A 12,509-nucleotide genomic window follows, 5' to 3' on the forward strand; every position below is an offset into this window, starting at 1 on the left:
TTATACAAGATAATTGAGAGATTGAACAAGATGTAAATCATATGATTCAATTGCAGGTTGGACAAAATGACAGAGTGCGTATGGTTTTATGTGACAAAAACATGCTTTAAAACTTAAAGGTAAATTCTATCGCACTGCTATCATACTGGATATACTTTATTGTACATAATGTTGAGCGGTCAAATGGGAACACGAACATAAGTTAAGTGTAGCAGAGATGAAGATGTTGAGATGGATGAGTAGTCATACACAATAGGATAGAATAAGGAACGATTAAAAGTAGCATCTATTGTGGAAAAGATGTTAAAATCACGTCTCAAGTGGTTTGGACATGTGAGAAGAAGATCGATAGAAATTGGATGAGATGGAAAATATACAAGAGGAGAAGACAGAGGAAGACCTAGAATAACCTTTTATTGAGGTGATCAAATAAGATCTACATGTAAATGGTTTCTCTTTAGACATGATATATGATAGAGTTTAATTATTACATCGATTGATCTATATAGTCGATCCCACTTAGTGAGACAAGACTTTGTTGTTGTTAATATTGAAAAACAACATTCACATTTACCAAAATATATGCATATTTGTTGCTCTATCAGTAGTATCTCTAAGATAAAAGAAAAGACTAAACTACTCTCCGTAGTACATATGTCACGAAATCTGGTACGTTTTACCTACCAATATGCGACAAAAACTAACAATGACTACGAGATGAGAGGCATACAAAAGAATTTAGCATCAACGAACAAAATTTCAACACCCAACTTAAAAAATAAAAATAAGTTAATGCATATATTTAAGTTCATGCATGAATATAAATACAATTTTTCCCTTTTTGACAATGACACACATTTTGAGGATGTAAGAAATTGCTAAAGGAATTTGAAAACGGCAACTTTTTTAGTGTCATATATCAAAATAAATATTGAGTATATGCTAGCATATAAGTTGATAATTTTCCATGCTTACATATAATTACAACAGAAAGTCCCAAAGATCCAACCTCCAAGTTCCCTATAAATACCCACCCTCTATTAGCTCCCTTGCTTAAGTATTGAGTATTGGAGTCCATTGAGGTACCTCTTGCTCTTCTGAGCCATGACATGGAGCTAGCACTCCCAAAATTTGTCAGATAACCAAAGTCAAGAATATCATCAATGGATACATCAGCACATCAAGAAAATAGCATAAACACAAAACAATTAATTACGGTTTCACTGATTTTGATAAACATAGCTAGACTTTTATCTTTTAAAAGTTTCATAAATTTTTAATGATAAGTGCCAAATTAAATATTTATGTCTCACTTTTTTGTAAAAATTAACACTCATAATAATTAAAATTATTCACATCAAATACATTATCTTCTCTTAGCACTCTCCATTAACATCTTTTTTTGCTACACAAAACAATACCCTCTCTTCATATATATATATATATAACTAAAATACTCTTATTATATATAATAATGAGTATTTTAGTCATTTTTTATAACAAGGGTGTTCTTGTGTGAGTGGCCGACTCCAAGGTATAGCTCGTTTTTCTGATGCTCGAACTCGTTTTTTCTTGAAGTGGGAAGGTACTCCAACACTCAAGTTAGTAAGAGTAAGAGATAAATATGAAGTTATTCATTCTACCTGTGACCTAGTGAGTTACTTGTATTTATAAAGTTGTGTTTAGGACTGTTACAAGTATTTTCAAAGCTGCTCTGTAGAAAGATTTCTATGCAGATTTAAGTTGGCACGTGGTTGTTTGATTTTAACACATACTCCCCTTACTCCTGATATAGAACGTGTGTTTATTTAGTTTTAATAAGATTTCGATTTCTAGTTTTACCTTAATCGAGTTATAACCAACAGATCAAAAGGTATTGTAGTTATTTTTTTATAAAAAAATATTAATTTATACTGGTTTAAAATTTAGTTTATCGATTTTTTTGGACAAATCGATTTGTTTTAATTAATTATAAAAATTAAATTTTAATTATTAAAAAATATCTAAAAAAAAAACGTTTTACGCATCTTTATCTGAATCATCCTAATTTACATCCCTTCATTTTTATCCATGTATATTACCTTTCTTTGATAAAAATAAAAATTAAGAAGTCACTTGCTACCCCGCTGTCGCGGTTGTTTTCCTCTCATAATCGGTGCCGACATCATCATCGACCATGCTGCCAGCAATATCACCATTGCGGTCCCCACATGGGGTACATTTTCCATCTCGGTCTTGCCTTCCGCCTCCATCTCGCCCTTCGCCTCGACGCCACCCATGATAAAAAGTTATGAGTAGGTCATTGTCGAAGAGATTGCCGGCAAATATTCACCCTGAAATTTAAACATCAATGTGAAATTTTTATTTAGATTATTTTTTTTATCAATTGTAGATGTAGGTTTGTTTATTGTAATTTTTGTAGTGGGAGTACATAAAGAGTACATAATATATAAAGTGTAATAATTCAACAGATATTCTTTTAAAGGGAATTTTTTTCATTTTTTTTAACAATAAAACTCTTTCGATTTCTTCTAGTTTATTAAACCATCAACATCACAGCGTGAACAACTTAGAGCATGACATTTTCTTTAACTTTCTTCTTCCTCCTTAAAGCATATTATGAAAATATCTCATTATTGGAAGCGACAGCAATCACACATGTCCCAATAACAGAAGTTACTAGGGTTTTACATATACTATATCAGAGAGAGTTTTTTACTGCTTGTCAACATGGATGTTTTTGCGACCAATCCCAAACCTTTGCCGGATCAGTATGTGATTTGGAATCGAGCTTAAGCTTTTCTGAAGAAAATCTCATGTTCTTCAAGCGGTGATTTTGATAGTTTGATGAACCAGAAAGTATTAAGAGAGAGAAAAAAAATTATTTTTATTGTTGAAGAGAATGAAAAAATCTCTCTTAAAAATATCTATTGATTTATTACACTTTATATACTATGTACTCCTTATGTACTCCCACTAAAAAAATTATAACAAATAAATCAACCTAAAAAATGATCTAAATAACAAAAACTACAAGCTAAGTAAAAACAAAAAGAGAAGGTAAAAAGATGGATTTGGCTTAGATCAAAGACCCATATTTAAATATTTGCTATTTTAGATTAAAAGTATAAATCTTCATTATTAAGTTACCATGATGTGTTTTTGTTGTGACTGGTGGTGGCTGCAATTTAAGAGAAATACAACTCTCTCTCTCTCTTGAAATATTTTCTTCAAATGTTTGAATATATAAAAATTTTATTATATTCTATTGGTAAAAATTAATAAATAAATCTATTGGTAAAGAGAATTTTTAATGCTTTTTTGGGTGTATTGCAAATAAAAAAAATTATTAAAAAATTTATCGAAAAATTTGACGCTAATTATTGACAAAAAAAATTATTGATGAATTTGGCCAATCAGTGTTTCTCTAATAGATGGTCAGAACTGCATCTGGGTTTTAGAGATCAGAAATTGTCGAAGAAAGAACAAAATGTTTCTTTTGTTTTTTTCGGACAATCGAAAAGTAAAGAAATTGTTAATATATTTAAGATAATGATGTATTTACAAAATACTGTCTCAATTCATCCTATTTCATCATATCCGGGATGGGATATGGTTTCGAAGAATGAACTTGCAATTATGAATGAAAAATTTGTCAAAAACAAAAAAAAATTGTTAGTAAATTATAAACAGTAAAAAATTTGTTAGTAAATTAATATTTGTCAATAAACAAAAATTTATCAATAAAAGAGATAAAATTGTAATTTTATCTGTAATTAGCTGTTTTTTGGTAGTAAATAATCAAAGAATACTTTATCCTCGGAATAAATATTGGACCAAAATAAATATTCACTCTTAAATTTAAGACTAAAAAACTTTTATATATAGCTTTTTTATATCTTAATTTGTATCTGTCTACTCAACTCAAGATATTTTTTGAGTGGCTTTTAATTTTAGAGAAAAATAGTAATAAGAGATTCTCCTTTCTTCTGCCAGTTCCCAACCTTCTTGCTGCTGCCGACAAAGGTAGGCATCCTCTTTGCATCATTGACTCTGTCGATTTGATTTTACTTTTGGCTTTGATTTGGGATTGACTTTTTTTTTTTTTAATTTTAGTTTTTTTTTTGTGATTTTCCTGACTTGCATCATATAAATTCTTATCATCTAATAATTTACTTTTGTTTTTGCATGATACTATGTATTTTTTATAAGCTAATAATATTATTAATTAATTGATTAATTACGTAGAGGAATAATATATATACATAAAATTTAATTAACCTTATGGACCAACCAATGGAGTTGTGTGATTTTGATCCAGAACAAGACCTTGACAAATTAGTAATGACAACTATAACGAAAATGTTCCATTTTAAATAAAATAATAAATTTTGACAACTAATTTGATTGGTAAGAGATCAGATTAGGACAATGGAAATCACTTCCTATCTTTGTGATAATAAGGTTGTAATCTGAAGTTGCTTGTTATGCAGTGGTTTTAGATTGCCTACTTCTCATGTTGTTCATACTGTTGGACCAATCTACAATTCTAATAGTAACCCTGCTTCTCTTTCAAGTGCTTATAGGTAGCTTCACATTGTGTTTGTGTTTACTTACTCCATTTGGTGTGTGTTTGTTTATTATTATTACTCGTTGATTTGCAGGAATAGTTTGAGGGTTGCGAAGGATAAAAACATTCAGTATATAGCATTCCCAACTATATCATGTGGTGTCTTTGGACAAGTTAGTTCGCTCACAAATATGAATGGTCATTATTAGGTGCTCAATCTCATAGATTTAGGTTATTAATAGTGATTAATTATTGATGATCACACAGAATTAATAGTCGGTGGAAAAGTTTATGTTGTAATTCTTTGAAAAAAGTCCCATTTTTTTCCCCTGAAGCTAGGCAGTGAGAATCTGATATTTATGCTTCTACTTCTTTTATAAGGAAACTCTTCAGTTTCTTTTGGATATCCTTAATTGTTTTTTGAAATAAGAATATGTGACAAATTCATCACTATTACATAAGACTAAAATGCTGTATTATTTCAGATATCCTTATGATGAGGCTGCCACGGTAGTGATTTCTGTCGTCAGGGAGTTTCGAAATGAGTTTAAGGAGGTATTCCATTTCAAAATAACAATTTGAAAGCTAGGAGCTTATGCTTTTTGCATTGCATAGAATGAGATCTTTTACTATATTTGGTATCCAGATTCATTCTGTATTTAATGTTCAATATTTTGTTGCAGATCCACTTTGTTATGTTCTTGCAAGATATTTATCAAGTTTGGGTAAATAAGACAAATGATCTGATGAAAAATTAGCACCGTAGAATCATGGAGAGTCAACTATTTCAATGGCTGTATATTAGAATAATTAAGTGTAATTGTCCATGCATTGTAATCATTAGATGTTCATGATGCTTCTGTTCTATGAAAAATCATAGCCTTTAGTAAATTCATTATTTATTATTTTGTTAAGTTTGTAAATTCATTACCTAATATTTAGTATAAATTTTATTTTTATATTTAAAAGTTTATTTGTCTTGTTATCTATATTTTGTATAAATTTTATTTTTATATTTATTTGCATTAATTGTTTACTATTTTTCAAAGAAAAAAATAATTAAAACATATCTATTAAAATCGACGGAATAGTTGTCGCTTTTTAATTTTAAAATAGACAACAAAATCCAAATATAGACATAGAATTTGTCGGTATATGAATAATAAAGTCGATGGCAACTGTGACGACTTTATTGGATCCAATATCGACGGCAACGTTGTCGATTTTAGGGATCCAATATCGACGGCAACGTTGTCGATTTTAGTAAGCATATTATAGACAAAAATATTGTCGATTTTATTGGATCAAATATCGACAAAATTGGCGTCGATTTTATATAATAATATCGACGGCGATGTTGTCGATTTTAGTGAGAATGTAAAATTCTCAAATTCATATTATAGATAGAAGCGTTGTCGATTTTATTAAATTATTATCGACGGTCATCCAAGCTGTCGATTTTATTAGTATTTTACAAAATCGACAAGTTTAATAGCGACCAACTCCGCCGTCTATTTTGCCGTCGAATTTTAATATTATCGACGGCTAAGCCGTCAATTTTAACGATATTTCTTGTAGTGTGTGTGATAATTCTTTGGATTCGGTTTTGGAATAACAATTTCATTGTAAATTCAGTTTTTTTTAGCATAATTATTATTTAGTCTTGATCATAAAATAATATGCTGGTTGTGGTATTATACTTCTATCCAATATTATAACTAATTTCAAAGAAAAAGTATACAAATAAAAGTTTTAATCTCAATATATAGTTATTAGGGTTAGAAGTGAGTCAAGCCAGTTCATGAGTCAGTTTAAGTTTGACTCATTAATAACTTGATAAGCTAAACTTGTGAGCTAGTGAGCTAAGTTTGAGCTTAGAATTGAGCTCATAAATTAAATGAGTCGAGCTTGAGTTTGGATAAGCTCATCTCATTAGCTCGTGAGTTGGATCTATTATAATTATTAATACACATATCCTATATGCATTTAATCTATAAATAAAAAATTTTATATTTATTTTTTATATATAATTTTAATGTAGGATATAAATAAAAAATTTATAATTTATTGATAGATAAATAATACATAAAATTGATCATTTTGAATATTTTTAAAATATATAAGTTATAATTTATTGATATAAACTTATAGATTATGTTACTATTATTTGAGCCAGCTCGTGAGCTTTTGATGAGTCGAGTTTGAGTTTAAAAATAGGCTTCATTATTAATGAATCGAGCCGTGAGCCAAGCTCAATTTTTATGAGTCGAGTTTGAATTTGGTCTAATTCGACTTAGCTCCGCTCACTTTCAATTCTAAATTCTAATAGTTATCTTTTTTTTCTAAATCTAAAATAATTGTCCATTTATAATTACGCACGTACACACCTAAATTAAAAAATGTTAATAAGAAATAAAAGTAGAACGATGTAAAATTATTTTATTAATTATTTTACTTTTATGCTAACTCAATCTCTTTTTATTTACTATTGTAATTTACTTTCATTTAATATAGTAATTGGTGGAAAAAAAATTTAATATGTGTTACGGACTGCCACAGTCTAACTGGTTTACCCGATGGGTCGGAACACCACCTCCGACCCAAGTCCCGAAGCATCCTCCACATAGGGAGAACCCGACGGGTCGGTCCTCGGCACCCGACCGAAGCACGCGCGACTTGCCATCAAGCGGCTTAAGTCACCACACCCAGCAACCGGTCGGGTCGGTACCCTCGGGGCAGCACCCGAAGCCCCGATCCGAAAACCGGAACGACCTGACTCTATCCCCGTGAGGATTAGGATAGCTCACAGAAGCTTCCTGGCCAGTGGGCTAGGTCACCTACGGGCCCACCCAAGCACAGTATATAAGGGAAGAGGCCAGCTCTCCCCCCAAGGTACGTAACATCTTACCTAATTTGGCTGTCTCCTCAGACGGACACTGACTTGATCGTCAGAGTGTCCTTGTAGGTGGCCACCCCACCGTCCACACCGCCTCCGGCGACGCCAGCTCTCAGCCCGCATCTCTACACCTGCTCCGAGTCAGCCCATGGTCTCACCCGCTCATCTTCTCATCACCACTCGACCCGTCGAGCACCCAAGGTCTCCCAGGTAACGAACATTGATGCCATCTGTGGGGACCCTGGAGCAGACATGGAGCGACTCCCCACGTCGGAGGAACTTCGTGAAGGAGGAGGGGCCCGCCTGAGTAGGGCGAGTTTGACAGCTCGCGCCAGCGAACAACCACGATTCTCCGTTCAGCCAAACCAACCAATCTACACCAAGACCCTTGAAAGACGTCCCTTCGGAGGGACGGGAGCCGACAGTGCCAAGATTATGCAGGAGCTTAGACACAGAGTACAAAACCTCAAAAGGGAGCTAGCAGCGAAGAGTCGATCCCACGGAGACGTCAGCTGATCCCACGGAGACGTCATCCGATCCCGCACCCGCTCCCCCTCCCGAAGATACGAGAATCGAGAAAGGAGCCCGACAAAACGCGAAGATGAAGCACATACACAGGCGACCTCCCGACCTACCCAAGATAGGTCTGAGATCCGCGGGGAGTCCCAAAAGGGAAAAGCCAAGAAACGGCTGGAACCCATCATCATGGGATTTATGGATGCATACTCTGGTTATAACCAGATTTTGATACACCCAGAAGACCAAAGCAAAACAGCTTTCATAACAGAACATGGTAATTTTTGTTACAAGGTAATGCCTTTTGGCTTAAAGAATGCAGGTGCGACATACCAAAGATTAATGGACAAAGTATTCCAACAACAGATATGAAGGAACGTGGAAGTCTATGTAGACGATATGGTGGCAAAAACGCCTGCACAAGGGTCACACTGTGACGACCTGATAGAGGTCTTCAACCAACTCCGAGCATATAACATGAAGCTCAACCCAGACAAATGTGCTTTCGGAGTCCAAAGAGGAAAATTCATTGGCTTCATGCTAACCTCAAGAGGTATAGAAGCCAACCCAGAAAAATGCAGTGCAGTACTGACCATGACAAGTCCAAAAACAGTAAAAGAAGTCCAGCAATTGGCAGGCAGAATAGCTGCCCTATCACGTTTCCTACCCGCAGTGGCAAATCGATCTTATCATTTCTTCCAAACATTCTCCAAAGGCAAGAAATTCACATGGACAGATGAATGTGAAAAGTCCTTTACGGAACTCAAACAGCTCTTGACGTCACCTCCAATACTCCAGAGACCAGAGTCAGGTAAGCCGTTGTACTTATATTTATCAGTATCTAACCATGCCATAAGCTCGGTCTTAGTGATGGAAATAGGAAAACAGCAAAACCCAGTATATTTCATCAGCAAGGTATTACAACCAATAGAAACAAGGTATCCAAAGATAGAACAGCTAGCGCTGGCGCTAGTCACCACGGCAAGGAGGCTGCGACATTACTTTCAAAGCCACACAATCATAGTACGAACAGACCAACCACTAAGGCAAATATTAACCAGACCCGAACTCGCCGGATGTCTAATAAATTGGTCAATCGAACTATCCGAGTTCGACATTCAGTATGAGTTGAGAAAAGCTCTGAAGTCACAAGTACTCGCTGACTTCGTGTCAGAAATGACTAATGAGACCCAACACATAGCAGCCAGTTGGAGCATACATGTAGACGGAGCATCAAACAAAGAAGGAAGCAGAGCTGGGGTACTGCTAAAAGAGGGAGAGAAAGTGATAGCCGAGCAATCACTTCAATTCCGCTTCAATGCAAGCAACAACCAAGCGGAATATGAAGCTCTGCTAGCAGGACTAAAACTCGCCCAACAACTCAAGATATCTCAAATAACAGCCTACTGCGACTCAGCACTTGTAGTACATCAAATCAAGGGCGAATACCAGGTAAAAGATCCTTTTCTAGAGAAATATTGGCTCATAACAAAGGATCTCATTTCAAAGTTCAATAAATTTGATATTATTCATGTAAACCGAGAACAAAACACTAGAGCCGATGTGTTATCCAAGTTAGCCACAACAAGGCAGGCGGAGAACACACCGGCCCTGTCACAACTAACACTCGACAAGCCGAGTTTTGAGCAGGACACAATCTTAAGCATCATGCAGGTACCAGACTGGAGAACACCTTTCCTCAATTACATCACCACAGGTGCAATACCAGATGATAGCTCCGCTCACTTTCAATTCTAAATTCTAATAGTTATCTTTTTTTTCTAAATCTAAAATAATTGTCCATTTATAATTACGCACGTACACACCTAAATTAAAAAATGTTAATAAGAAATAAAAGAAGAACGATGTAAAATTATTTTATTAATTATTTTACTTTTATGCTAACTCAATCTCTTTTTATTTACTATTGTAATTTACTTTCATTTAATATAGTAATTGGTGGAAAAAAAATTTAATATGTGTTACGGACTGCCACAGTCTAACTGGTTTACCCGATGGGTCGGAACACCACCTCCGACCCAAGTCCCGAAGCATCCTCCACATAGGGAGAACCCGACGGGTCGGTCCTCGGCACCCGACCGAAGCACGCGCGACTTGCCATCAAGCGGCTTAAGTCACCACACCCAGCAACCGGTCGGGTCGGTACCCTCGGGGCAGCACCCGAAGCCCCGATCCGAAAACCGGAACGACCTGACTCTATCCCCGTGAGGATTAGGATAGCTCACAGAAGCTTCCTGGCCAGTGGGCTAGGTCACCTACGGGCCCACCCAAGCACAGTATATAAGGGAAGAGGCCAGCTCTCCCCCCAAGGTACGTAACATCTTACCTAATTTGGCTGTCTCCTCAGACGGACACTGACTTGATCGTCAGAGTGTCCTTGTAGGTGGCCACCCCACCGTCCACACCGCCTCCGGCGACGCCAGCTCTCAGCCCGCATCTCTACACCTGCTCCGAGTCAGCCCATGGTCTCACCCGCTCATCTTCTCATCACCACTCGACCCGTCGAGCACCCAAGGTCTCCCAGGTAACGAACATTGATGCCATCTGTGGGGACCCTGGAGCAGACATGGAGCGACTCCCCACGTCGGAGGAACTTCGTGAAGGAGGAGGGGCCCGCCTGAGTAGGGCGAGTTTGACAGCTCGCGCCAGCGAACAACCACGATTCTCCGTTCAGCCAAACCAACCAATCTACACCAAGACCCTTGAAAGACGTCCCTTCGGAGGGACGGGAGCCGACAGTGCCAAGATTATGCAGGAGCTTAGACACAGAGTACAAAACCTCAAAAGGGAGCTAGCAGCGAAGAGTCGATCCCACGGAGACGTCAGCTGATCCCACGGAGACGTCATCCGATCCCGCACCCGCTCCCCCTCCCGAAGATACGAGAATCGAGAAAGGAGCCCGACAAAACGCGAAGATGAAGCACATACACAGGCGACCTCCCGACCTACCCAAGATAGGTCTGAGATCCGCGGGGAGTCCCAAAAGGGAAAAGCCAAGAAACGGCTGGAACCCATCATCATGGGATTTATGGATGCATACTCTGGTTATAACCAGATTTTGATACACCCAGAAGACCAAAGCAAAACAGCTTTCATAACAGAACATGGTAATTTTTGTTACAAGGTAATGCCTTTTGGCTTAAAGAATGCAGGTGCGACATACCAAAGATTAATGGACAAAGTATTCCAACAACAGATATGAAGGAACGTGGAAGTCTATGTAGACGATATGGTGGCAAAAACGCCTGCACAAGGGTCACACTGTGACGACCTGATAGAGGTCTTCAACCAACTCCGAGCATATAACATGAAGCTCAACCCAGACAAATGTGCTTTCGGAGTCCAAAGAGGAAAATTCATTGGCTTCATGCTAACCTCAAGAGGTATAGAAGCCAACCCAGAAAAATGCAGTGCAGTACTGACCATGACAAGTCCAAAAACAGTAAAAGAAGTCCAGCAATTGGCAGGCAGAATAGCTGCCCTATCACGTTTCCTACCCGCAGTGGCAAATCGATCTTATCATTTCTTCCAAACATTCTCCAAAGGCAAGAAATTCACATGGACAGATGAATGTGAAAAGTCCTTTACGGAACTCAAACAGCTCTTGACGTCACCTCCAATACTCCAGAGACCAGAGTCAGGTAAGCCGTTGTACTTATATTTATCAGTATCTAACCATGCCATAAGCTCGGTCTTAGTGATGGAAATAGGAAAACAGCAAAACCCAGTATATTTCATCAGCAAGGTATTACAACCAATAGAAACAAGGTATCCAAAGATAGAACAGCTAGCGCTGGCGCTAGTCACCACGGCAAGGAGGCTGCGACATTACTTTCAAAGCCACACAATCATAGTACGAACAGACCAACCACTAAGGCAAATATTAACCAGACCCGAACTCGCCGGATGTCTAATAAATTGGTCAATCGAACTATCCGAGTTCGACATTCAGTATGAGTTGAGAAAAGCTCTGAAGTCACAAGTACTCGCTGACTTCGTGTCAGAAATGACTAATGAGACCCAACACATAGCAGCCAGTTGGAGCATACATGTAGACGGAGCATCAAACAAAGAAGGAAGCAGAGCTGGGGTACTGCTAAAAGAGGGAGAGAAAGTGATAGCCGAGCAATCACTTCAATTCCGCTTCAATGCAAGCAACAACCAAGCGGAATATGAAGCTCTGCTAGCAGGACTAAAACTCGCCCAACAACTCAAGATATCTCAAATAACAGCCTACTGCGACTCAGCACTTGTAGTACATCAAATCAAGGGCGAATACCAGGTAAAAGATCCTTTTCTAGAGAAATATTGGCTCATAACAAAGGATCTCATTTCAAAGTTCAATAAATTTGATATTATTCATGTAAACCGAGAACAAAACACTAGAGCCGATGTGTTATCCAAGTTAGCCACAACAAGGCAGGCGGAGAACACACCGGCCCTGTCACAACTAACACTCGACAAGCCGAGTTTTGAGCAGGACACAATCTTAAGCATCATGCAGGT

At 37.1% G+C, this 12,509-nt stretch overlaps 1 protein-coding gene and 1 long non-coding RNA gene across 5 annotated transcripts; both read left to right on the forward strand.

Moving 5' to 3' along the window:
* On the forward strand, positions 3,878-5,379 carry LOC107624211. Of its 4 annotated transcripts, none has more exons than XR_002356947.1 (5): positions 3,901-4,026; positions 4,494-4,586; positions 4,665-4,743; positions 5,056-5,125; positions 5,254-5,379. It is a non-coding gene; the product is annotated as an uncharacterized LOC107624211 (long non-coding RNA). The 4 variants fall into 4 exon arrangements; XR_001616782.2 differs by having other exon boundaries at positions 3,902-4,026; positions 4,665-4,779; XR_001616774.2 differs by lacking the exon at positions 4,494-4,586 and having other exon boundaries at positions 3,878-4,026; positions 4,665-4,779.
* LOC107626684 lies at positions 8,382-10,833 on the forward strand. Its single transcript, XM_016329583.1, has 2 exons — positions 8,382-9,656; positions 10,387-10,833. The coding sequence occupies exons 1-2, from the start codon at positions 8,382-8,384 to the stop codon at positions 10,831-10,833; spliced, it is 1,722 nt and encodes a 573-aa protein (XP_016185069.1).

Source organism: Arachis ipaensis, chromosome B02 (assembly GCF_000816755.2).
Source record: "Arachis ipaensis cultivar K30076 chromosome B02, Araip1.1, whole genome shotgun sequence".
Classification (NCBI taxonomy): domain Eukaryota; kingdom Viridiplantae; phylum Streptophyta; class Magnoliopsida; order Fabales; family Fabaceae; genus Arachis; species Arachis ipaensis.

Coding starts and splice junctions, on each gene's coding strand:
- LOC107626684 (XM_016329583.1), top strand. CDS start 8,382: ATGGTGGCAAAAACGCCTGCACAAGGGTCACACTGTGACGACCTGATA. Junction 9,657..10,386: donor CAATCTTAAGCATCATGCAG/GTACCAGACTGG, acceptor GTGTCCTTGTAG/GTGGCCACCCCACCGTCCAC.